This window comes from Trachypithecus francoisi, unplaced genomic scaffold (genome assembly GCF_009764315.1).
Source record: "Trachypithecus francoisi isolate TF-2019V2 unplaced genomic scaffold, Tfra_2.0 Lachesis_group12, whole genome shotgun sequence".
Lineage (NCBI taxonomy): Eukaryota > Metazoa > Chordata > Mammalia > Primates > Cercopithecidae > Trachypithecus > Trachypithecus francoisi.
This window is the reverse complement of record NW_022681457.1, coordinates 69,455,243-69,479,974: the sequence shown is the minus strand read 5'-3', so window position 1 is coordinate 69,479,974 and position 24,732 is coordinate 69,455,243. Positions and strand designations below refer to the sequence as shown.

At 43.3% G+C, this 24,732-nt stretch overlaps 1 protein-coding gene across 4 annotated transcripts; it reads right to left on the bottom strand.

The window, feature by feature from the left end:
* Positions 1-1,206: 1,206 nt before the first annotated feature.
* ZNF546 (zinc finger protein 546) lies at positions 1,207-24,327 on the bottom strand. 4 transcript variants are annotated; one of them, XM_033226234.1, is made up of 7 exons: positions 23,961-24,325; positions 23,316-23,369; positions 21,912-22,004; positions 14,475-14,561; positions 12,735-12,861; positions 10,662-10,757; positions 1,209-3,619 (listed from the first exon to the last, which is right to left on the bottom strand). In XM_033226234.1, the coding sequence occupies exons 4-7, from the start codon at positions 14,529-14,531 to the stop codon at positions 1,500-1,502; spliced, it is 2,400 nt and encodes a 799-aa protein (XP_033082125.1). In that variant the 5' UTR covers positions 14,532-14,561; positions 21,912-22,004; positions 23,316-23,369; positions 23,961-24,325; the 3' UTR covers positions 1,209-1,499. The 4 variants fall into 4 exon arrangements, with proteins under 4 accessions (XP_033082127.1, XP_033082126.1, XP_033082125.1 ...); XM_033226233.1 differs by having other exon boundaries at positions 24,073-24,325; XM_033226235.1 differs by lacking the exon at positions 14,475-14,561 and having other exon boundaries at positions 1,208-3,619; positions 24,073-24,327.
* Positions 24,328-24,732: the final 405 nt, after the last annotated feature.

The following is a 24,732-nucleotide window of genomic DNA, read 5'->3' as shown; positions in this document are numbered from 1 at the left end:
TACTCTTTTAAAGGTTTTGTCTTTTATTAGCATTTCATCCTCACAAAAATACTATTAGGTGGTACTATTATTACCATTTTAAAAAACAAAGGCACAGGGGCATGTTTTGCCAAACACCACATAGGCAGAGGTGGAATTATGAGAATTATATTATTTATATATATCAAAAAGATATGCCAAGGCTGGTCTTTCCCATGTTCACTACATTAACAGAATCATTTTCTGTTATAGCGCTATACAAAGTGTGGTCCATGTGTTGACACTGGTCCACAAATTGTTTGCTTCTGGTCTCTGCAAAAGTTATAGATACTGAGAGCAAGTATTTAGAAATGTTTGCAGCAATCTGACAGAGTTAACTCAGTTAAATACCATAATAAAAAACTGAGGCTTTTGTTTTGTATGTCAGTTTTTTTCTTTTCATTTTTCTGGTATTCTAGTATTATTTATGTATGTATTTATTTATTTATTTAAGAGAAGGAGTCTTGCTCTATCACCCAGGCTGGAGTGCAGTGGCGTGATCTCAGCTCACTGCAACCTCTGCCACCTAGGTTCAAACAATTTTCCTGCCTCAGCCTCCTGAGTAGCTGGGATTACAGGTACCCGCCACCACGCCTAGATAATTTGTGTATTTTAGTAGAGACAGGGTTTCACCATGTTGGCCAGGCTGGTCTTGAACTCCTGACCTCAGGTGATCTGCCCATCTGGGCCTCACAAAGTGCTGGGATTACAGGTGTGAGCCACTGTGCCTGGCCCACATTTTATTTATTTATTTAGAGACAGGCTCTCACTCTGTCACCAAGCTGGAGTGCAGTGGCACAATCATGGCTCACTAAAGCCATGAGGCAGGGTCTCACTATGTTGCCCAGGCTAGTTTTGAACTCCTGTCTTTCCACAATGCTGCGATTACAGGTGTGAGCCACTTCACCTGGCCCATTATTACTGCATTTTTTTTTTTTTTTTGGAGGCGGAGTCTCGCTCTGTCGCCCGGACTGGAGTGCAGTGGCCAGATCTCAGCTCACTGCAAGCTCCGCCTCCCGGTTTACACCATTCTCCTGCCTCAGCCTCCCGAGTAGCTGGGATTACAGGCGCCCGCCACCTCGCCCAGCTAGTTTTTGTATTTTTAGTAGAGACGGGGTTTCACTGTGTTAGCCAGGATGGTCTCGATCTCCTGACCTCGTGATCCGCCCGTCTTGGCCTCCCAAAGTGCTGGGATTACAGGCTTGAGCCACCGCGCCCGGCCTACTGCATTTTAGAGAAGCAGTTTACAGGGGAAAAGGTCCTTGATGGTTTGGGATGCAGTGCATCAGTATCAATCTTCTAAAGTCTAATAGGGACTGAGTGATGCTATAGTCTTTCAACTCTTTAACATATGAAATAATTTCTGATAAATTGTGAGCATGAAGTAAAAGGGATTCCCACATGTTCTGTAACAAACAGAAAATTTCTTAAATTATAAATTATCTGCTAAAGGGCACTTTCTAAAGGCCATCGTATTCTCTTTACATTACACATAGGAGGACTTCCTCACTAATATGATTTCTCTGATGTAAAGTAAGTTGATCACTACGAATAAAGGCTTTTCCACATTCTTTACATTTATAGGGTTTTTCACCAGTATGAATTCTGTGATGTCGAGTAAGCTCTGAGTTAACACTGAAGGCCTTCCCACATTCTTTACACTTATAGGGTTTCTCACCCGTGTGAACTATGTGATGTCGAGTAAGTTCTGCTTGGAGACGAAAGGCATTCCCACATTCTTTACAGCTATAAGGTTTCTCACCAGTATGAAGTCTAAAATGTTGAGTAAGATGATACCGACGACTAAAGGTCTTTCCACATTCCTTACATTCATATGGAATCTCACCAGTGTGAATTCTTTGATGTAATGTAAGTCGATAACTGCAAATAAAAGCATTCCCACATTCATTACATATGTAGGGCTTCTCACCAGTATGGCCTCTGTGATGTTGAGTGAGATGATAGTGCCGACTAAACGTCTTCCCACATTCCTTACATTCGTAGGGTTTCTCGCCAGTATGAATTCTGTGATGTTGCGTGAGATGAGTGCTACGAATAAAGGCCTTCCCGCATTCCATACATTTATAGGGTTTTTCACCAGTATGAATTCTGTGATGCTGAGTAAGTTCTGTTTGAAATCGAAAGGCTTTCCCACATTCATTACATATGTAGGGTTTCTCACCAGTATGAATTTTAAAATGTTGAGTAAGATTATAGCGACGACTAAAAATCTTCCCACATTCTTTACATACGTAGGTGCTGTCACTGGTGTGAATTCGCTGGTGTGAAATAAATTGATTGCTATGGATAAAGGCCTTCCCACATTCCTTACATTCATAGGGTTTCTCACATGTATGAATTCTGTGATGTCGGGTAAGTTCTGCTTGAAGACGAAAGGCTTTTCCACATTCATTACATATGTAGGGTTTCTCACCAGTGTGAATTCTGTAGTGTTGGGTAAGATTATAGCGACTACTGAAGGTTTTTCCACATTCCTTACATTCATAAGGAATCTCACCAGTGTGAGTTCTCAGATGTAAAGTAAGTTGATAACCACAAATAAAGGCCTTCCCACATTCCTTACATTCATAGGGTTTCTCACCAGTATGAGTTCTATGATGCCGAGTAAGTTCTGTTTGAAGACGAAAGGCTTTTCCACATTCTTTACATTCATAGGGTTTCTCACCAGTATGAATTCTATGATGTCGAGCAAGTTCTGCATGAAAACTAAAGGACTTACTGCATTCTTTACATGCATAGGGTTTTTCACCAGTATGAATTTTCTGATGTTGAACAAGGTATGAGCCATGACTAAAGGCCTTCCCACATTCATTACATTTATAGGGTTTGACACCAGTATGAATTTTCTGATGTTGACTAATATGTCGTTGTACCCTAAAGGTCTTGCCACAAACTTTACATTCATAAGGCCTCTCACCAGTATGAATTCTTTGATGTTCAGTTAGTTGATAATGAAGTCTAAAGGCCTTCCCACATTCTTTACATTCATAAGGTCTCTCTCCAGCATGAATTGTCTGATGTACTCTAAGGTCTCTAACACGACTAAAGGCCTTCCCACATTCCTTACACTCATAGGGTTTCACACCAGAATGTATTCTCTGATGTTCAGTAAGGTGATAATGAAGTCTAAAGGCCTTCCCACATTCTTTACATTCATAGGGTCTCTCCCCAGCATGGATTGTCTGGTGTACTCTAAGGTCTCCCACTCGACAAAAGGCCTTTCCACATTCCATACATTTATGGGGTCTCTCACCAGTGTGAATTCTCAGATGTTGAATAAGGTATGACTGTTGTCTAAAGGCCTTTCTACATTCCTTACATTCATATGATTTCTCTCTAGCATGAATTTTCAGATGGAGAGGATGAGATATTTGTTTTTGGATTATCATTTGACTAACACAACCCATCTGGTGTCCCTCTTGTCTCTCAAATTCATGTTTGCACTGCAAAGCATTTCTGAAAATGGTGTCCTCATGGATGGTGTTTTTACTTTTTTCCCCTGTCTGCAATTGAGATAAATAGAGTTTGCAAACATTCTTTTCTGAAAGTAAATTCGTGGTGATATACTTGTATTCCAAATCTGCAAAAAAAAAAAGAAAGAAAGAAAGAAAGAAAAAAAAGAAAAAAGCAAACAAATGCTATAATGCTATTTTTCTGTGTTGGGGCAGGGATGGGGGTTGTACCTTATAGTAGAAATAAAGGATAAAACAGAAATAACCTACATTAGAAATAAATGGTTTAGAGCAGGAGTCAATAAACTTTTTCTGTAAAAGACCAGATAGTGAAGGTGTTAGGCCTTGGGAGGCATATGGTCTCTGTCACAATTACTTAGGTCTGCTATTACAACACCAAGGTAGCCACAGATGATAATAAGTGTGGCTGTGTTATAATAACACTTGACTTATGGACACTGAAATTTGAATTTCAAAAAATGTGTACATGACACAAAATCTTGATTGTTTCAACCACTGAAAAAATGAAGAAACCAGTTGTAACTTATAAGCCATGCAAAAACAGGCAGTGAAGTATTTGGCTCATGGGCTATAGTTTGCTGGTTCCTAGCTTACTCTAAATTATTGTAGTGCAATTTAAAAGAAGGCAAAATACCTCAGAAAATGATGGTAAAATAGGCCGGGAGTGGTGGCTCATGCCTGTAATCCCAGCACTTTGGGAGGCTGAGGCAGGTGGATCATGAAGTCAGGAGATCGAGACCATCCTGGCTAACATGGTGAAACCCCATCTCTACTAACAATACAAAAAATTAGACGGGCATGGTGGTGGGCACCTGCAGTCCCAGCTACTCGGGAGGCTGGGGCAGGAGAATGGCGTGAACCCGGGAGGCGGAGCGTGCAGTGAGCCAAGATTGCGCCACTGCACTCCAGCCTGGGCGACAGAGCAAGACTCTGTCTCAAAAAAAAAAAAAAAAAAAAAAAAGAATGGTAAAATAGGTGAGTAGGAGAATAGGGTACATCAGTGGTCCTCCTATTTAGGATGGATTTAGGGGAGTTTCTTACATATACTGTTCTTCAGGCACCAAACCAGACAAAATCAAAACCTACAGGCACAAGTCCTGGATGTGTGCATTTAAAATCTTTTTCATCAAATAGCTTTGATGGGGATCATTTTGAAAATCTGTACGTCATTCTTTTCCCTTTAGAGTTTCTCGTTCCCCCTACAATAAAACCCAAACATACTACCACGAATAAAAAGTCCTTTCTTATTTGTAAGACCTCTGCAAACCACCTCTGTAAATATTACAAACAAGTCACCGAGAAGGCAGCTAAGTATCATAACTTAATTTCCCCAAATTACAACACAGTTATGAATATACCTCCCTGATTCCAATCTCATCCTAGTCCAGCATTTAAATATGCTCTTTCCTAGATTACTTCCCTTCTGAACGGGAACAAAGGTACATCCAAAATTGCTAAGTCAAAAGTATAAATGGGCCGGGCGTAGTGGCTCAAGCCTGTAATCCCAGCACTTTGGGAGGCCGAGACGGGCGGATCACGAGGTCAGGAGATCAAGACCATCCTGGCTAACACGATGAAACCCCGTCTCTACTAAAAAAAATACAAAAAACGGCCAGGCGCGGTGGCTCAAGCCTGTAATCCCAGCACTTTGGGAGGCTGAGACGGGCGGATCACGAGGTCAGGAGATCGAGACCATCCTGGCTAACCCGATGAAACCCCGTCTCTACTAAAAAATACAAAAAACTAGCCGGGTGAGGTGGCGGGCACCTGTGGTCCCAGCTACTGGGGAGGCTGAGGCAGGAGAATGGCATGAACCCGGGAGGCGGAGCTTGCAGTGAGCTGAGATCTGGCCACTGCACTCCAGCCTGGGTGACAGAGCGAGACTCCGTCTCAAAAAAAAAAAAAAACAAAAAAACAAAAAACTAGCCGGGCGAGGTGGCGGGCGCCTGTAGTCCCAGTTACTCGGGAGGCTGAGGCAGGAGAATGGCGTAAACCCGGGAGGCGGAGCTTGCAGTGAGCTGAGATCCGACCACTGCACTCCAGCCTGGGCGACAGAGCGAGACTCTGTCTCAAAAAAAATAAATAAGAAAAAAAAAAAGTATAAATGGAAAAGTCATTTTTGTATTTCATCATTTTCCAATTACCTATTGTCACCTTGAACATTAGGTGTCTCCAAAACTGTTTACATTTGCCCTGTGTGTGTGGCTACTGTTCCTTCTCTTTGTCTCTGTCCCATCTCAAGTACTGAGATATTTTATATGGTGAGCATCAGTTGTGTTTTATCATTACTCATTCACAGATCTTCAAACTCACTGCTAGTCAATAACTACACTGCAAGTCCTGGCTAGTAGAGTGGCAAGGAGAAGAACACAGGCTTTAGAAAGGAGAAAAACAAACACCTTTATTCTCAGACATAGTAGGTTGAATTGTGGCCCCCAGAAAAGACATGTTCCTAACTCCCAGTGCCTGTGAATGTGACCTAATACGGAAAAAGGGTGGGCCCTAAATCCAATAACAGGTGTACTTATAAGAGCGAGGCATAGGGAGATCAAGAGAGGGTGCCATGAAGATGGAGGCAGAGACTGGAGTGATGCATCTGCAAGCCAAGGAACGCCAAGAATGGCCAGTAACTACTATTCTTTTCATGAATTGTTGGATTCAAATGGCTAAAACTTTGTCTAGAATTTTTGCATTTGTGTAAATGAAAGATACTGACTTATAGATTTCTTTTCTTAGAATGCCTTTGTCTGGTTTTGGTATCAGGGTAATGCTGGACTTGAAGAGTGAGTTTGGAAGTATTCCCTTGTCTTAAAGTTTCTGGAAGACTCTGTGCACAACAGGTACACAAATGCAAAAATCTAAAACTATAGGCCGGGTGCGGTGGCTCAAGCCTGTAATCCCAGCACTTTGGGAGGCCGAGACGGGCGGATCACGAGGTCAGGAGATCGAGACCATCCTGGCTAACACCGTGAAACCCCATCTCTACTAAAAAATACAAAAAACTAGCTGGGCGAGGTGGCGGGCGCTTGTGGTCCCAGCTACTTGGGAGGCTGAGGCAGGAGAATGGCGTAAACCCAGGAGGCGGAGCTTGCAGTGAGCTGAGATCCGGCCACGGCACTCCAGCCTGGGCGACAGAGCGAGACTCCATCTCAAAAAACAAAACAAAAAAATAAATAAATAAATAAATAAAACTATAAAATGTCTAGAAAGGCTGGGGCAGTGGCTCACGCCTGTAATCCAAGCACTTTGGAAGGCTGAGGCAGGCGGATCATGAGGTCAGGAGTTTGAGACTAGCCTGGCCAATATGGTGAAACCCTGTCTCTACTAAAAATATAAAAATTAGCTGGGAGTGGTGGTGGGCACCTGTAGTCCCAGCTACTAGGGAGGCTGAGGCAGAAGAATCGCTTGAACCTGGGAGGTGGAGGTTGCAGTGAGCCGAGACTGCCACTGCACTCCAGCCTGGGCGACAGAGAGAGACTCTGTCACAAAAAAAAAAAAATTTCTAGAAGAAAACAGAAAATTTTTGTACTTTTTATATTGGGCAAAGATTTCTTAAATATGATCTGAAAGGATAGTCCATAAGAGAAAAATGTGATAAACTGAACTTAATCAAATTAAGAGCTTATGCTATTCAGAAAACAATGTTAAGAATTTACAGATCATACATTTGATAAAGGACTTACATCCAGAAGACATAAGGGACTCTCAAAACCCAATAATTAGCAAACAACCAATGCAATTAGAAAATGGGCAGAAGGCCAGGTACAGTGGCTGGCTCACGCCTGTAATCCCAGCACTTTGGGAGGCTGAAGCAGGTGGATCTGAGGTCAGGAGTTCGAGACCAGCCTGGCCAGTGTGGCAAAACTCCATCTCTACTAAAATACAAAAATTAGTTGGGCATGGTGGCACATGCCTGTGGTCCCAGCTACTCAGGAGGCCAAAGCAGGAGAATTGCTTGTACTCAAGTGGCGGAGGTTGCAGTGAGCCGAGGTTGCACCACTGCACTCCAGCCTAGGCAACAGAGCAAGACTCTGAAAAAAAAAAAGAAAGAAAGAGAAAGAAAGAAAGAAGGAAGGAAGGAAGGAAGAAAGGCAGGCAGGCAGGCAGGCGAGCAGAAGACTGTAATAGATGCTTCACCAAAGAAGATATATGGATGATAAATTAAGAATAAAAAGTTGCTCAGGATTATTAGGCATTAGGGAAATGAAAATTAAAACCACAATGTGATACCGTAACTCATCACCTATTAGCACAGCCAAAATTTAAAAGACTGCCCACACCAAGCGCTGACAAGAATGTGGAAGAACTGGAATTTTCATAAACTTCTGCTGGGAAAGTAAAAGGATACAATCACTTTCTTCTTTTTTTTTTTTTTTCCAGACATTATCTTGGTCTGTCACCCAGGCTGGAGTGCAGTGGCACAATCTCGGCTCACTGCAACCTCTGCCTCCAGGGTTCAAGTGATTCTCCTGCCTCAGCCTCCTGAGTAGCTGGGATTACAGATGCCTGCCACTATGCCTTTTTAGTAAAGATGAAGTTTCATCTTGTTGGCCAGGCTGGTCTTGAACTCCTGACCTCCAGTGATCCACCTGTCTTTGCCTCCCAAAGTGCTGGGATTACAAGCATGAGCCACCGCCACTGGCTGATACAACCACTTTCAAAAACAGTGTGGCAGTTTCTTAAAAAATAAACATATATTTATCATATGATCTACCCATTCTACCCTAGATAGTTACCCAAGATAAATGAAACCATAAGTCTATACAAATAATTTTACATGAAAGTTTCCAGTAGCTTTATCTGTAATAGCCAAACACTGGAAATAACTCAATGTCCATCCCTATAGATAAATGGATAAGTAAATTGTGGTACATCCATACAATGGAATACTACTCAACAATAAAAAGGAATGAAGTATTGATACATACAGCAACATGGATGAATCTCAAAATAATTTTGCTGAGTGAATGACGCTAAATTTTAAAAATCACCATATTTTTAAAAAAGAAAGAAAAAAATCACCACATAATTCCATTATACAAAATTCTAGAAAATGAAAACTAAGTAATAGTGACAGAGAGATGATCAGTGCTTACCTGGGCAGTGGGTAGAGAGGGACATGAGGGAGGGATTTATTTTGGAAGTGATGGATATGTTTATTATTTTGATTGTGTAATGGTTTCACAATATACAGGGTAACTTAGCAAATTTTATACTTTAAATGTGTGCAGTTTACTGTATGCCAATTATATGTCAATAAAACTGTTTTAAAATATTGCAAAAATTGGCCGGGTACAGGGGCTCACGCCTGTAATCCCAGCACTTTGGGAGGCTGAGGTGGGTGGATCACCTGAGGTCGGGAGTTCGAGACCAGCCTGACCAACATGGAGAAACCCTGTCTTTACTAAAAATACAAAATTAGCCTGGTGTGGTGGCGCATGCCTGTAGTCCCAGCTACTTTGGAGGCTGAGGCAGAAGAATGGCTTGAACCCAGGAGGCGGAGGTTGCTGCGAGCAGACAGTGCACCATTCACTCCTGCCTGGGCAACAAGAGTGAAACTCTGCCTCAAAAAAAAAAAAAAAAGTTATAAAAATTGACATTTAAAATGAGTACATTTTATATTACATAAATTATACCTCAACATATATGATTAAGAAAATACGCTGGTTGGCTGGGCACGGTGGCTCACTCCTATAATCCCAGCACTTTGGGAGGCCAAGGCAGGTGGATCACAAGGTCAGGAGATCGAGACCATCCTGGCTAACATGGTGAAACCCCATCTCTACTAAAAATACAAAAAAAAAAAAAATTAGCTGGGTGTGGTGGCGGGCACCTGTAGTCCCAGCTACTCGGGAGGCTGAGGCAGGAGAATGGCGTGAACCCAGGAGGCGGAGTTTGCAGTGAGCCAAGATGGCACCACTGGACTCCAGCCTGGGCAACAGAGCAAGACTCTGTCTCAAAAAAAAAAAAAAAAAAAATATATATATATATATATATATACTTGTCCTATGATCCAGAAATTCCACTTCCATATATTCCCAAGAAAAAAGAACACCCAAGAGAAATGAAAACATCTGAACACAAAAACAATTGTGCAAGAATGTTCACATCAGGTGGTATAATCTGCTTTGGGAATAAACACAGATGGTTCATCTCAGAACCTTTGCATTTGCAGCTTTTTCTGCTTGTAATGTTATTCCTCAATATTCACACGGCCTGAGACCTTACTTTATGTCTCTGGTTCAAAGATCATCACCTCAAAATGGCCTTTCCTAATCTTACCTAAATTAGCCCTACTAACTCCCCAACACTCTAGCTCCTTACTCGGCTTACCTTTCTTCACAACACATATGAAAACCTGATTATTGGCCAGGCGTGGTGGCTCAAGCCTGTAATCCTAGCACTTTGGGAGGCCGAGACGGGCGGATCGCGAGGTCAGGAGATCGAGACCATCCTGGCTAACACGGTGAAACCCCGTCTCTACTAAAAACTACAAAAAAACTAGCCGGGCGAGGTGGCGGCGCCTGTAGTCCCAGCTACCTGGGAGGCTGAGGCAGGAGAATGGCGTGAACCCGGGAGGCAGAGTTTGCAGTGAGCTGAGATCCGGCCACAGCACTCCAGCCTGGGTGACGGAGCGAGACTCCGTCTCAAAAAAAAAAAAAAAAAAGAAAACCTGATTATTATCTGTTTACTTATTGACAAAATGTTTCTATAATATCAACATCTCTACAACAACAAGAGTGTCTCCCAATAGTGCCTAATGTCTAGCACAGTGGCTTACTTTAGGTAAATGGGAAATATTTGATGAATAAAACTTGGACAATAGAGGAATGAAGATAAATCAAAATGTAAAAGGAGACCTGGAAACAAAGGTAAAATGGTCATTGATGGGGAAGAAAGAAAGCACCCCCACTTTGAAAGAGGAGAGAAATACGAGAGAAGAGAAACAAGGAGTTTGGCAAACTGGGTAAAGTTCCTTTAGTAGCTAATGTGGAGAGGATCTGAATGCTTCTCAGGTATCAGTCCTTTCTCCACAGGTCTCAAGCCTTTGAAGGGAGCTTTCCAAACAACTCAGTGCTGTGCCTCCTCCCTGACATCGTGGGTCATAACTTGTGATAGCACCCTCCTGCCTGATTTGCTGTCACTCACCTGTGTACCAACTCCTTGTCCCTTCCCTCATTACTATCCAGGGCTCTTGCTGTTGCTCCAATAAAGTAATCACATCTGGCTTAGGAATGGTATATCCTGCTCACAAGAAAAGAAACGACACATGTTGTAGAAAAACACAAAAACAACCGTAACCTTGAAATGACAATTCACATTTGGTTACATCTGTAAGAAACTGCAGGTGAAAATGGTACTAGATAATGCCATGACAGCAAAGAAGAAAAAGGCCATCTAAGAATATTCACGTTAACATGGACTCACAATTACAGGACTAAAGAGACAAGGTAAGAGAGCAAAAAGGTCTGCTTTGCTGTTGAAGGCAGTACAGAGAGGGCACCAGTGAGTATACACTCTGGAGCCCTATGGCCTGGGTTCAAATCTTCTGCCACCTACCAGCTGTGTGACCGTGAAAGTTACCCTCCACATGTTCACTTGTATCAAATGCAAAATGGGGCTGATATTACTGACTTCTTAGGGCTGTGGTGAGAATTAAATGATTTAATATATGCAAAGGCATAAAAATATGCCCAGTATATAGTATTATTTTGTTGTTGTTACTATTTTCCTAGGAGAAATATACTAAGTTTCCTAAAACATTTCCAGGTTCTTCCTCGGATATTCCTTCAGTGGAAAACGTAAATTCACAGACTTTAACTTTCTTTTTTTTTTTTTGAGACGGAGTCTCGCTCTGTCGCCCAGGCTGGAGTGCTGTGGCTGGATCTCAGCTCACTGCAAGCTCCGCCTCCCGGGTTCACGCCATTCTCCTGCCTCAGCTTCCCGAGTAGCTGGGACTACAGGCGCCCGCCACCTCGCCCGGCTAGTTTTTTGTATTTTTTTTTAGTAGAGACGGGGTTTCACCATGTTAGCCAGGATCGTCTCGATCTCCTGACCTTGTGATCCGCCCGTCTCGGCCTCCCAAAGTGCTGGGATTACAGGCTTGAGCCACCGCGCCCGGCCTAGACTTTAACTTTCAACTGCAAAGCTGGTTAAGGAGAATATGTCTCCTCTAGGATGGGGTGTGTTGGCTTGAATTTCAAATGACTATTGTTAACTCTATCCACCAATGTATAATCCATAGATAGAGGTTCTTTTTTTTTCTTTCTTTTTTTTTTTTTTGAGACGGAGTCTCGCTCTGTCCCCCAGGCTGGAGTGCAGTGGCGCCATCTCGGCTCACCGCAAGCTCCACCTCCCGGGTTTACGCCATTCTCCTGCCTCAGCCTCCCGAGTAGCTGGGACTACAGGCACCCGCCACCTCGCCCGGCTAGTTTTTTGTATTTTTTTTTTTTTTTTTTTTTTTTTTTTGAGGCGGAGTCTCGCTCTGTCGCCCGGACTGGAGTGCAGTGGCTGGATCTCAGCTCACTGCAAGCTCCGCCTCCCGGGTTTACGCCATTCTCCTGCCTCAGCCTCCCGAGTAGCTGGGACTACAGGCGCCCGCCACCTCGCCCGGCTAGTTTTTGTATTTTTAGTAGAGACGGGGTTTCACCGTGTTAGCCAGGATGGTCTCGATCTCCTGACCTCGTGATCCGCCCGTCTCGGCCTCCCATTGTATTGTTTTAGTAGAGACAGGTTTTCACTGTGTTCGCCAGGATGGTCTCGATCTCCTGACCTCGTGATCCACCCGTCTCAGCCTCCCAAAGTGCTGGGATTACAGGCTTGAGCCACCGCGCCTGGCCGAGGTTCTTTTGATAATTCAGGAAAACTAGAATTCTGAGACTAGCTGTTGTCTTGTAGGAGGGCCAGATATTAACACAGAGCAGCTATAGGAATTCTGAGTATATGCATTATATGAAATCTGGTTTCTCTGAAAATTTCACACAGCTCAAACCTGGAAATTATTTAGAAAAGCAAGCAATAACAGGAAGAATCAGAGGGAGGAGGGAATGTCACTGAGGGACAGAAAGGAAGTTGCTTAACACAGGTACCCATTTCCACCCCAACACTGCTGAAACTAAGGGGGAGTCAGTCGGCTTCTCAAAGCAGAGTTCTGAAGTTTGACAGTGGAGAAAGCTGATACTCCAGAAAACAGATTGTAAACAATTTTGGCAGATACCTTACCCAGTGAGACCAGGTTGCTGTAGTTCTCCAACATCACATCCTTGTACAAGTCCCTCTGCGCAGGGTCCAGGCACTCCCACTCCTCTTGGGAGAGGTCTATGGACACATCCCTAAATGCCAAGGATACCTGAAATGACAAGTCTATGTATTAAAAAAAATTAAATGTATTTTCAAGATGGAAAACCGCTTTGCAGGAAAGAAGCAACATAGTAAGCAAATAAACTGGGGCTCAAGCCTGCAACGTGTATAAAAGAATAAGGAAATTAACACTTCTGAAATAAAGTGTTTATATGCTTTTAAAGAATATTGTTGATGCAAATTAAGTGAAACAGCATAAATAAGCACATTGCCCATTATGTGCCTGCAGTTTAAGTTCTGAATAAATGCAAGTTCCATCATCGTCTCTTCCCTTCAAAAAATTTTTGGAAAAAATGTTTTCACCAAAAAGTATTCTAAAATCTCTCTTAGAAAACAGGATTTGACTGACATTATGTGATTTCATTAAAACTCAGGTTCATGATGATGCAAAATAACCTCATAAGAAAAGTCTTCAGTTAGTATATTTATTGGCTAGCTAATAATATCATCCATCTTGTGGACACAGCAGACTAATTCTTCTTTTATTCTTAGGCATTTGGGTGGGCCAAAATGTTTAAGGTCTTCCCCAATCCTGTTTCCACCCATCATTAGGGATCAGAGCCTATTTCCAGCCATCATTAGAGACTACAGGATCTTCCTATCTGCCACCCCTGCCATACCTCAGGAACAATGGCTTTCCCTAAGCTGGAGGATGCTGACGTATCCACAATGACACTGACGTCACTGGAGACCAGCACAACCTCCTCAATCACAAAATTGACTTTTGTTTTCTTATTCATCCCTTGGAGATTCCCTGGCTAGATCACTGAAACTACCATATGCAGGCCCCAGTCATACTCCAACCTAGTCCTCTAAGCCATGCATGGGACCTCACCTCTGCCTCTGAGGCTGACATGGAGGACAATGTTTGAGTCACTGCAGAAGACAAAACACTAAACACTAAATCCCATCCCATCCACCCACAGAACTCAGGTCTGTGCAGTCCAATGGGACCACCATCTGTGTGCCATAGAACCACGACTCCTGGTCAGGCGCCGTGGCTCACACCTGTAATCCCAGCACTTTGGGAGGCTGAGGCGGGTGGACCATCTGAGGTCAGGAGTTCGAGACAAACCTGGTCAACATGGTGAAACCCTATCTCTACTAAAAATACAAAAATAAGCCAGGTGTGGTGGCGGGCGCCTATAATCCCAGCTACTTGGGAAGCTGAGGCATAAGAATCACTTGAACCCGGGAGGCGGAGGTTGCAGTGAGCCGAGATGTCGCCACAGCATTCCAGCCTGGGCGACAGAGCAAGGCTCTGTCTCAAAAAAAAAAAAAAAAAAAAAAAAAAATGACTCTGATGACAGAAACTCAAATATTTTCCTTGACGGACTTCATCTTTCACTGCTCCATCAGTGTTCCTGAGAGAAGACTGGGTTCATAGATGAATAATCAATAAGTGAGCACAGATAAGAGAAAACAGGAGCAAACGAGGAAGACACTAGGCTATTTGGGACTATTCTTCACTGTGATGAGAGTAACTAGGGAGCAGGTTCCACAACAGGGTTGTCTTAGGAAGGAAGTCTCATGATAATGAGACTTCAATGATCACATGAATTTTAAAACACAGTATTTCAAGGAAGAAAAACACAAACTTACATCAGCCATGGTTTTAGAACTGCAAGAACTTGTCAGTTCTCCTTGGGCTTCCTCCATGGAGAAGCACAGAATCCAGAGAAGCCGAGGCTGGGGGAAGAACAAGTGACTGAGAGACCAGATGTGTCTCAGAACTCCTAAAATGACTTAAGTTAATAAGATCTTGTTTTGCCATCATTTCTACTTCCAACCTCACCATTCTGCACATATAAACTGGGGAAGACAACAGGGAACCCAGATAAAGCCAAACCCTCCCTATACCATGAGAAACCACCTGTGCAAGTGTAGATACAGAGTAGAGGCCTCCTGCATGAAGCACGACCAGGAGCTCCAGCAGAAGGGTCTCTGGCTCACCTCAACTTCTGGATGCTGCTGATCTGTGGCTGAGACTGAATTGTTAGGTCCTGACTTGAGCAGATCCTCTTCCACCCATGCCCACCTTAGGGCTGAGAAGGGGCCACCCATCCAAACCCAAATATCATTCATGGCTTGGCTATCTGCCTGGACTCCACAGACACGAAGGCAGAAGATAGTGGGCAGTCCTTCTCACTGCAAAACTGCACTTGCCCAAGGGTAGCCCTTCCCCAGCTAGAACTACAGCCCCCAGAATCCTCTGTTTCCAACCAATTTCCTAACTGAGTTCCCAATCACGAACATCTATGAAGTCACTGACCACTCCAATATCTCAATATCAAGGCTAGGGTGGTGTAAATTCATGCCCATGGTTGCCAGGTGATGACAACAAAAATAGCTGTTTTTAGGATCTTCTGCATGATGGGTCCTTCATCATATCAACATTTAACCATGCAATGCATTTATCTCCATTCAACAGATGAGGCAATGAGGGCTTAAAATAAAGTACCTTGCCCAAAATCACAGTTAGTAAGAGACAGAGCTGTGTTCTGAATCCACGTTTCTCTAATTATAAAGCCAATTATTTTTTTTTTGGAGACAGGGTCTTGCTCTCAACTCTGGCTTTTGCCTCTGAAGCCCAGAATGTTTTCAAATGAAACTTATGCATGGGTAATTTACTAAAAATAGCAGCATATCATCCACTGAAGTTATTAAATTTCAATACAGTGAAGCAGATCCTAATTAAGGAAATACCAGTTGACAGTTACTAGAATGGCAGACTTAAAAGATTAATAATATGCCAGATCAGCAACATCACAGGGAAATGAATACCGTATAAATGCTACAGATTTGTAGGACCTTAAAACATGGCATGTAGAAGGATGTGAGAGACTTTTACCATCTAAACCTAATTTTGGGACTCTACCCAAAGCAAATGATTGTAAATGTGTATTAAGATGCCTGCAGGTTAGGCCAGGCACGGTGGCTCACACCTGTAATCCTAGCACTTTGGGAGGCCAAGGCGGGCAGATCATTTGAGGTCAGGAGTTCGAAACCAGCCTGGCCAACATGGCGAAACCCTCTCTCTACTAAAAATACAAAAAAATTAGCTAGGCATGGTGGCACATGCCTGTAATCCCAGCTACTTAGGAGGCTGAGGCAGGAGAATCGCTTGAACCTGGGAGGCAGAGGTTGCAGTGAGCTGAGATCGCGCCACTGTACTCCAAGCTGGGCAACAAAGCAAGGCTCTGTCTCAAAAAAAAAAAAAAAAAAAAAAAAGATGCATGCAGGTTAGGGGTGTAAAAGGCTTATTGGAAAAAACAAAAATAAAAAAGATGCATGCAGGGAGGGTGGAATTCAGCATTCTGAGTCCAGCAATAGCTGACTGGTTAGGTAAGTTACAGATCATCTATGTAACAGAATATTAAGTAGACATTAAATACTATACTAAAGTGGAGAAAATATATAAAGGATTTGGGAAATATCCAAGATATGTTCTAAATAAAAAATAAGGTTAAAACCCAGAATGCACAATATGATTACATTTGTGAAAAAATACACACACACATACATAAAGAATGAAGGACAGGCAGAAACCAAGAGAGAGAAAAAAGTTTAAAAATGTATATATCCATATGTCAGTACTGCCGAGTTGCATGACATTACTTGATATATTTTTAAAGTATAATCTGTAACTTTTAAAAACAATTTAGGCTGGGTGCAGTGGCTCACACCTGTAATCCTAGCACTTTGGGAGGCCGAGGCAGGTAGATCACCTGAGGTCAGGAGTTCGAGACCAGCCGGGCCAACATGGCGAAACCCCATCTCTACTAAAAAATACAAAAATGAGCCGGGCGTGGTGGCACATGCCTGTAATCCCAGCTACTCGGGAGGCTGAGGAAGGAGAATCACTTGAACCCGGGAGGTGGATGTTGCAGTGAGCTAAGATCGTGCCACCGCAGTCCAGCCTGTGCAACAGGAGTGAGACTCATCTCAAAAAATAATAATAATGTAAAATATACACACAGGCATATATATGTACTTATTTTTCATTTTGATAAGGGAAAGCCTTTCCTTTTTTGAACAATCTTCTCTTGAACTTGAAGGAAAAGCTTAAGATAATCTAAAAACAGCTGATACATATATATATTATATTATATTTTACATATATATATATTTTTTTGAGACAGAATCTCGCTCTGTCACCCAGGCTGCAGCGTAATGGTGCGATCTCGGCTCACTGCAGCCTCTGCCTCCTGGGTTCAAGTGATTCTCCTGCCTCAGGCTCCTGAGTAGCTGGGATTACAGGCACCCACCACCGTGCCCAGCTAATTTTTGTATTTTTAGTAGAGACGGGGTTTTGCCATGTTGGCCAGGCTAGTTTCGAACTCCTGACCTCAGGGGATCCGCCCCTCCTCTGCCTCCCAAAGTGCTGGTATTACAGGTGTGAGCCACTGTGCCTGGCCAACAGTTGTTATATTTTTACTGAATGTCTTTTTTCCCTTTAGCTCATAACATCGGAACCAATTCTTTTGATTTTTCACATATGTCCATGTATGCTAATATACTGCAATGTCTTATACATACAAATGCTGGTCACAATGAAGTGGTTTTTCATGTACTCCTGACAAACGTATTGACAGTTTGTGTTCTGAAATTTTCCTTTCAGCCACAATATCCTCCAAACTGCTGCTGAATAATCCTGTCCCATTAGCCTTATTTTGAATCTAACATCATTACAATAAAAACTTAAGGTATGAAATCGTGCTGTTCAATACAAATATGGTTATTAAATAAAATTAAAAGTTCAGGCCAGGCACGGTGTCTCACGCCTGCAATCCCAGCACTTTGGGAGGCCGAGGCAGGTGGATCATTTGAGATCAGGAGTTCGAGACCAGCCTGGCTAATATAGTGAACCTCCGTCTCTACTAAAAATACAAAAATTAGCTGGGCATGGTGGCGGGCACCTGTGGTCCCAGCTACTCAGGAAGCTGAGACAGGAAAATCGCTTGAACCCGGGAGGCAGAGGCTGCTGTGAGCTGAGATTGTGCACTCCAGCCTGGGCGACAGAGTGAGACTCTATCTCAAAAAAAGCAAGTTAGTTTCCCAGTCACACTAGCCACATTTCAGGTGCTTATTAGCCACATGTGGCGAGCAGTATGTTCTACCATACTGGAGAACAGAGAACATATCCATCATCATGGAAAGTTCTATTGGACAGCACTGGACATCTCCTTCCTATGAACTCCCAAGGCCTGTGACCTGAATTTCTTCACTGTTTTTTATTACCTTCTACCTTATACTTATTCAGTCTATTCTGATTTTAGATTCTCTGCTGTGCAGAGGCACTTACGTGTTTTCAGTTCTCATATTCCTCTAATTACTAACACAAGATTCAGTATACTGTGGGCCCTTATATCTGACATTTAACTAAAATTCCATTTTTAGGCATTATTTTCTTGCAAGTGGTTATTAAAGCATATTAAGACATATACATAAGATATTTACCATATAACAACTTATAATAATCAAATATTAAAAACACTAACAGCTATAGTAGGCAGCAGGTTAAATAAACTATGGTCAGTTATGATGACACACCAAGGCCTTACTAATACTAATTATATCGGTCCATATTTATTTTTGGAGGAAGACATCAATGATGAGTTACTAACTCATACAGGCAAATTAAAGGAGCATGTGCCATTATGGGCAGGGTTATAAAGTTGTCATTAAATAACACAGACCCCATTGTCAGATTTTCAGAATGTGAATCTTAGTCTGACAGCTACATACGTTTCAGTTAGTTTGTGGGTAAATTAGGGATAATAACAGCACCTATCTCACAGGGTTGTCATGAAGATTCAGATAATACATATATCCCACTTAATGATACACAATTACGTAATAAAAGTTAGCCAGTATTGGCCGGGCGCGGTGGCTCATGCCTGTAATCCCAGCACTTTGGGAGGCCGAGGCAGGCAGATAACGAGGTCAGGAGATCAAGACTATCCTGGCTAACATGGTGAAACCCCGTCTCTACTAAAAACACAAAAAAATTAGCCAGGCGTGGTGGTGGGTGCCTGTAGTCCCAGCTACTCAGGAGGCTGAGGCAGGAGAATGGCGTGAACCTGGGAGGCGGAGCTTGCAGTGAGCTGAGATGGCACCACTGTACTCCAGCCTGGGCAACAGAGCGCGACTCCGTCTCAAAAAAAAAGAAAAAAAAAGTTAGCCAGTATTATTAAAATACAGGATATTATGTCCTTCATTCCATTGCTATTAAATAAAATCATTTTAATTTATTTCATTTTTTCTAGTAAAGTTTGAGTCTCATGCCCACTTTTTAATAATTATATTTTAAGTATTTTAGAGCTGAGCCTTGGAGATGCAATAATTTTTTTTTTTTTTTTTTTTGAGACGGAGTCTTGCTCTGTCACCCAGGCTGGAGTGCAGTGGCACGATCTCCACTCACTGCAAGCTCCGCTTCCCGGGTTCACACCATTCTCCTGCCTCAGCCTCCCAAGTAGCTGGGACTACAGGCGCCCGCCACCATGCCCGGCTAATTTTTTTAAATGTATTTTTAGTAGAGACAGGGTTTCACCGTGTTAGCCAGGATGGTCTCGATCTCCTGACCTCGTGATCCGCCCGTCTCGGCCTCCCAAAGTGCTGGGATTACAGACGTGAGCCAGTGCGCCCAGCTAAGATGCAATTATTTTTAATGAACAACATTCATAAAACAGACTCTCAGAAAGATAATCAAGAAATCTCTTCTTGGTCAGGAGCAGCAGCTCACACATGTAATCCCAGCACTTTGGGAGGCCGAGGTGGGTGGATCACCTGAGGTCAGGAGTTCGAGACCAGCCTGACCAACATGGTGAAACCCCCGTATCTACTAAAAATACAAAAATTAGCCGAGTGTGGTGGTGGGTGCCTGTAATCCCAACTACTCTGGAGGCTGGGGCAGAAGAATTGCTTGAACCTGGGAGGCGGAGGTTGTAGTGAGCTGAGATTGTGCTACAGCACTTCAGCCAGGGCGACAGAGTGAGACTTCATTTTGGGGGGAAAAAAAAATCTCTTTTATTCTTGCAACTACCAAAGGGGAGACATCATTCTTCAATATAAAACTAGCTAAAATAATCTAATTAAGGCAGGGGTCCCCAACCCCCAGGTCACTGACTGATACTGGGCCATGGCCTGTTAGGAACTGGGTCACATAGCAGAAGGTGAGTAGTAGGCCAGCAAGGGAAGCTTCATCTATATTTACAGCTACTCCCTATTGCTAGCATGAACCGCTTGATCTCTGCCTCCTGTCAGATCAGCTGCAGCATTAGATTTTCATAGGAGTGTGAACCCTATTATGAACTGACCATGTGAGGGATCTAGGTTGCATGCTCCTTATGAGAATCTAATGCCTGATGATCTGTCATTGTCTCCCATCACTCCCAGATGAGACCATCTAGTTGCAGGAAAACAAGCTCAGGGCTCCCACTGATTCCACATTATGGTGAGTTGTATAATTATTTAATTACATAATGTAATAATAATGGGAAAAATGTGCACAATAAATGTAACGTGCTTGAATCATCCTGAAACCATCTCCCTCTCCCTGTCTGTGAAAAAATTGTCCTCCATGAAACCAGTCCTGGTGCCAAAAAGGTTGGGGGCTACTGTAATAAGGCCTTCAATAGATAACTTTAATATGAGGTTCAATCTTGTTCTCCTGTTCTATATGTAAAGATTTACATAAATATTTATAGCTGTTACTATCTTATTCTGTTTTCTTTTTCTTTTTTTTTGAGACGGAGTCTCACTCTGTTACCCAGCCTGGAGTGCAGTGGTGCTATCTCGGCTCACTGCAACCTCCCGGGTTCAAGCAATTCTCTGCCTCAGCCTCCTGAGCAGCTGGGATTACAGGCGCCCGCCACCACACTTGGCTAATTTTTGTATTTTTAGTAGAGACGGGGTTCCACCATCTTGTCCAGGCTGGTCTTGAACTCTTGACCTTGTGATCCACCTGCCTTGGCCTTCAAAAGTGCTGGGATTACAGGCATGAGACACCACTCCCGGCCTTATTCTGTTTTCTACTGTTATAAATCTGTCCTAGAAAATGCTATCTGCATAATGGAACCCTGAAAAAAACCTAGCCAAGATAGAGTATTGCTATGTCCTGTAAAAGCAACCTTAAAAATCTAAAAAAAGCAGTATAATCCTGAAGAACTGTCTTATTTGATAAATTGTGTCATATTAATTATCCTTAATTGGTTTATATAACCCTAAAAGGTGTAAATTTCTCAAAGGTTAATCAACTTAGCAGGATTCATTGGTGTCTTTCTCTTCTCCCTTTGTGCACAGAGATATAAGAAAGCTTTGGCTTAGGGAGAATTAATTTTTCTAACTAGGAGCTAGAAAGTCTTGTGTCCTTTGAATAATTTGTTAGTGCAATTTCTATTCTGCAGGAAGAAAAGTGCAGGTATGTGTGTGCACACACACACGCACACACACACACAAATGCACTGAAAAATCTTGCTAAAATAGGTCAGGCATGGTGGCTCATACCTGTAATCCCAGCACTTTGGGAGGCTGAGGCAGGTGGATCACTTGAGGTCAGGAGTTCGAGACCAGCCTGGCCAACATGGTGAAACCCCGTCTCTATTAAAAATACAAAAAATTAGCTGGGCGTGGTAGCAGGGCCTGTAATCCCAGCTACTTGGGAGGCTGAGGCAGGAGAATTGCTTGAACCTGGGAGATGGAGGTTGCAGTGAGCCAAGATTGCACCATTGCACTCCAGCCCAGGCAACAGAGCAAGACTCTGTCAAAAGAAAAAAAAATCTTGCTAAAATATAGCTCCCCAAAGTATTAATAGTGAGGCTGGGGCTATTTTAACTTTCTTCTTTATAAGTCCCTTATGTAATATAACTGAGTAACTAAATAATTTATAAAAGGTGAACATTAATTCTATTACCAGAAGTATACAATAAATCTATATCCAATTATAAAGTAAAATGTTTTACCACATCAGAAGCAAGTTAGTTTGACATGTATGGAAACAGTAGGAAAACAGTGTGACCATTATAAATAAATGCCTACCAGTTCCTGAACATTCTTCTTCAATTCAACAGGACCTTTTCACTATTAAGATTCTTCTCTTAATACACAAGCCAGGTGAACAGCATCTGCAGACTGAATAAGAAAATTTGAGCAAAGCAGACAGAAGAGTATTTGGTTCTTCTCTACTTCTCCAGCAAGTAATCAGTTGAAATGTTTAGATATAACCCTTGTTAAATGTCTTTAAATCCTAATATTACTGACATTCATATACAATTTAAAATTTGCAGCTGGGTGCGGTGGTTCATGCCGGTAATCCCAGCATTTTGGGAGGCCGAGGCAAGTTGACAACCTGAGGTCAGGAGTTCAAGACCAGCATGGCCAACATGGTGAAACCCCATCTCTACTAAAAATACAAAAATTAGCCGGGCGTGGTGGCAGGTGCCTGTAATCCCAGCTACCTGGGAGGCTGAGGCAGGAGAATCACTTAAACACAGCAGGCGGAGGCTGCAGTGAGCCAAGTTTATGCCATTGCAGTCCAGCCTGGGCGACAGAGCAAGACTCCATCTCAAAAAAAAAAAAAAAAAAAAAATGCGTATGATTCTTCATCACTATGACTCTTACTTTACTTATATGTACTTTTTATTCTTATGACTAACACTGTATGAACATAAATCTCAACTCACGGATTCCTTGGAAAAAAATCCCTGCTCATGTTCACAGATTTCTATACTTGGACTTCCAATCACATTCCCACTTCTAAAAGCCTTGAAAACAGGCAACCATTATCACCTGCTTACTGACACCAGTCAGGTCATCTCTAATCCTGTCAAACTTCAAAACTGAGGTCTCTGGAGAAGATTGGAGAAGATGGATGATGTGATTCTACCTAAACATTAATCTCAATAAAACAAAGTTTTGACTTTAGACTCCAAGATATGCATTTCTCTACCATTATAGAAAGTGAGTGCAGAGGAATGATTTGGAAAATGAGACGGTCATTTGGAGGCCCGTGAAGAGGAGGGTCCACCTGCATGGTCCATTGTTCACTGGAAAGGAAGGCCTGGGATAGGTCACTGGACAACTCAGGAAAAGCAAAGCAATGTTTCCATCTCTTCAAAACAAAAACACTTTATGCATTTATTTAAAGATTTATTTAAAGATATGGACCAGAGAGCTGCAATTTATGTGCCAAATAATTTTGTCTTTTTAGATTGAATCAAATGAACTTTTTCAAAGGGAAAAATGCAAATGAAAGTCACAGAAGTACCTGGGGATGTGATTTTTGTGACTGTGAGCAATGAGGTGACAGGCTCTGTGGTAGACTGTGGCTTTGCTTGACATAGCAGTGTGGTACCATACCGTATGACCGGGTGCAGGCAAGGCTATGTGAAGATTAGAATGTGTGATTTCCATTTTATGAACAAAAAGGAAATATAAACTTACCTGGACCTGAACTTTTAGACCCGCTACAACAATTGTTCCCTCCTTTTCAGGATCCTTGTTTTGATGAATAGCAGGATGGGGGAAGAAAAAAAATCATGAGACAGCAGGCCTTTTTTAGAGCACAGACCAACCTAGAATATCCCCTGCAGCGCTATATCTGCACTGACCTCACGCACATAACAGCTGCGTGAGAGTGAGGCTGGGATCTGTCTCTGAACTCACACCAGATTTCTAGATCAAAGGTATGGGAATGTAGTGCTTCTGAAAAATGCAGCTGCCCACACAGCGGCTCCAACTGGGCACTCTTCCAACCTGTCGTCCCAGGAGTCTGTTTTAGGGACACTTCTAATTCAAAAGTCCAATCGCCAACCCAGGTCTGTACCTTCTTGCTAGGAATCTTCATCCCAGAGCTCAATATTTGACTTCCCTCTTGGGGACACTGCTCTGTGCAGACACCGAGGCCGTGAGGGGAGTAGAGGGTCAGTGACACACACCAGAGGGCCAGGCACCTGTCTCAACCTCACACCCGCACCCACACCCACCCAACCCGGTCCTGACAGGCGCCCCGTCGCGCGCACACGCACACATACACCGTCTGCCACATTTTGTCACACAATCCCCCTTCTCCGTTCCCCACGCACGCACAGGCCTGAGGCTCCCTCAGGGCACGACACGCCAGGTCTTGGCCCTGGAGTGCCTCACTTTGGGCGGCAGTTCCAACCCCAGTCCTACTCGTAAGAGTCCCGTTCCGCCTCACCTAGCTCGGACTTCTTGCCTGCCTGTGAATCAAGTACCCAGGCGGCTGAACCCTTAAGAACGCAATGTAAAGGGCCCTCGGGGTCCAGGCAACACTGCCCAAGCGGCTTCTGGGAAATGTAGTCCACATCCGGAAACTGGTTCTCTTGGGCGGAGGCGCAGGCGCACGCGCATCCGGCGGTTTCGGTGCACGTCCCGGGAACCCACGCAAGAAGCTGAGGAGGAGAATAGACGCTTCTGGGCCCCTCGCCAGGCCACTTGAGCGTGGGACCGCCGAGTGCGACCCTGAGGCCGAGTGCGTGCGAACTGGGCGATAGCTCCGCCAGGCAGGGTTTTGTCTGTTTCACCCCTTGAGGTAGTCCCGGCGTCTAGTACATAGTAGGCACTCAATGCGTGTATTGTAAAGAATGGGTGCCTGACCATTTGTATTTGCCTTGTGAGCGCGTGCGTGTGGCACCGTGAGGATTGCGGGACCGACGGAGCCTCTCTGGCTGTGGCGGGACCGACGGAGCCTCTCTGGCTGTGGCGGGTTGTGTTTCTGCATGTGTGTAATTTGAGTGTGAGTCGGTGTGTAGTGAATGAAGGGATCTGACTGGAGTAAACCACAAAAAATACCCAGGGCTGTGATTTTTGTGACTTTGGCCAGTGGGACGACAGCTCT

Excerpts from the sequence above, each read along its gene's own strand:
- ZNF546 (XM_033226236.1), bottom strand. The coding sequence starts at position 22,905 with ATGCAGGTGGACCCTCCTCTTCACGGGCCTCCAAATGACCGTCTCATT. Across the intron at positions 14,562-22,821 it reads TGCACTCACTTTCTATAATG|CCTCGGCTTCTCTGGATTCT; the intron begins GTAGAGAAATGC and ends TTCTTCCCCCAG. Across the intron at positions 12,862-14,474 it reads GTTCTAAAACCATGGCTGAT|GTATCCTTGGCATTTAGGGA; the intron begins GTAAGTTTGTGT and ends TTGTCATTTCAG.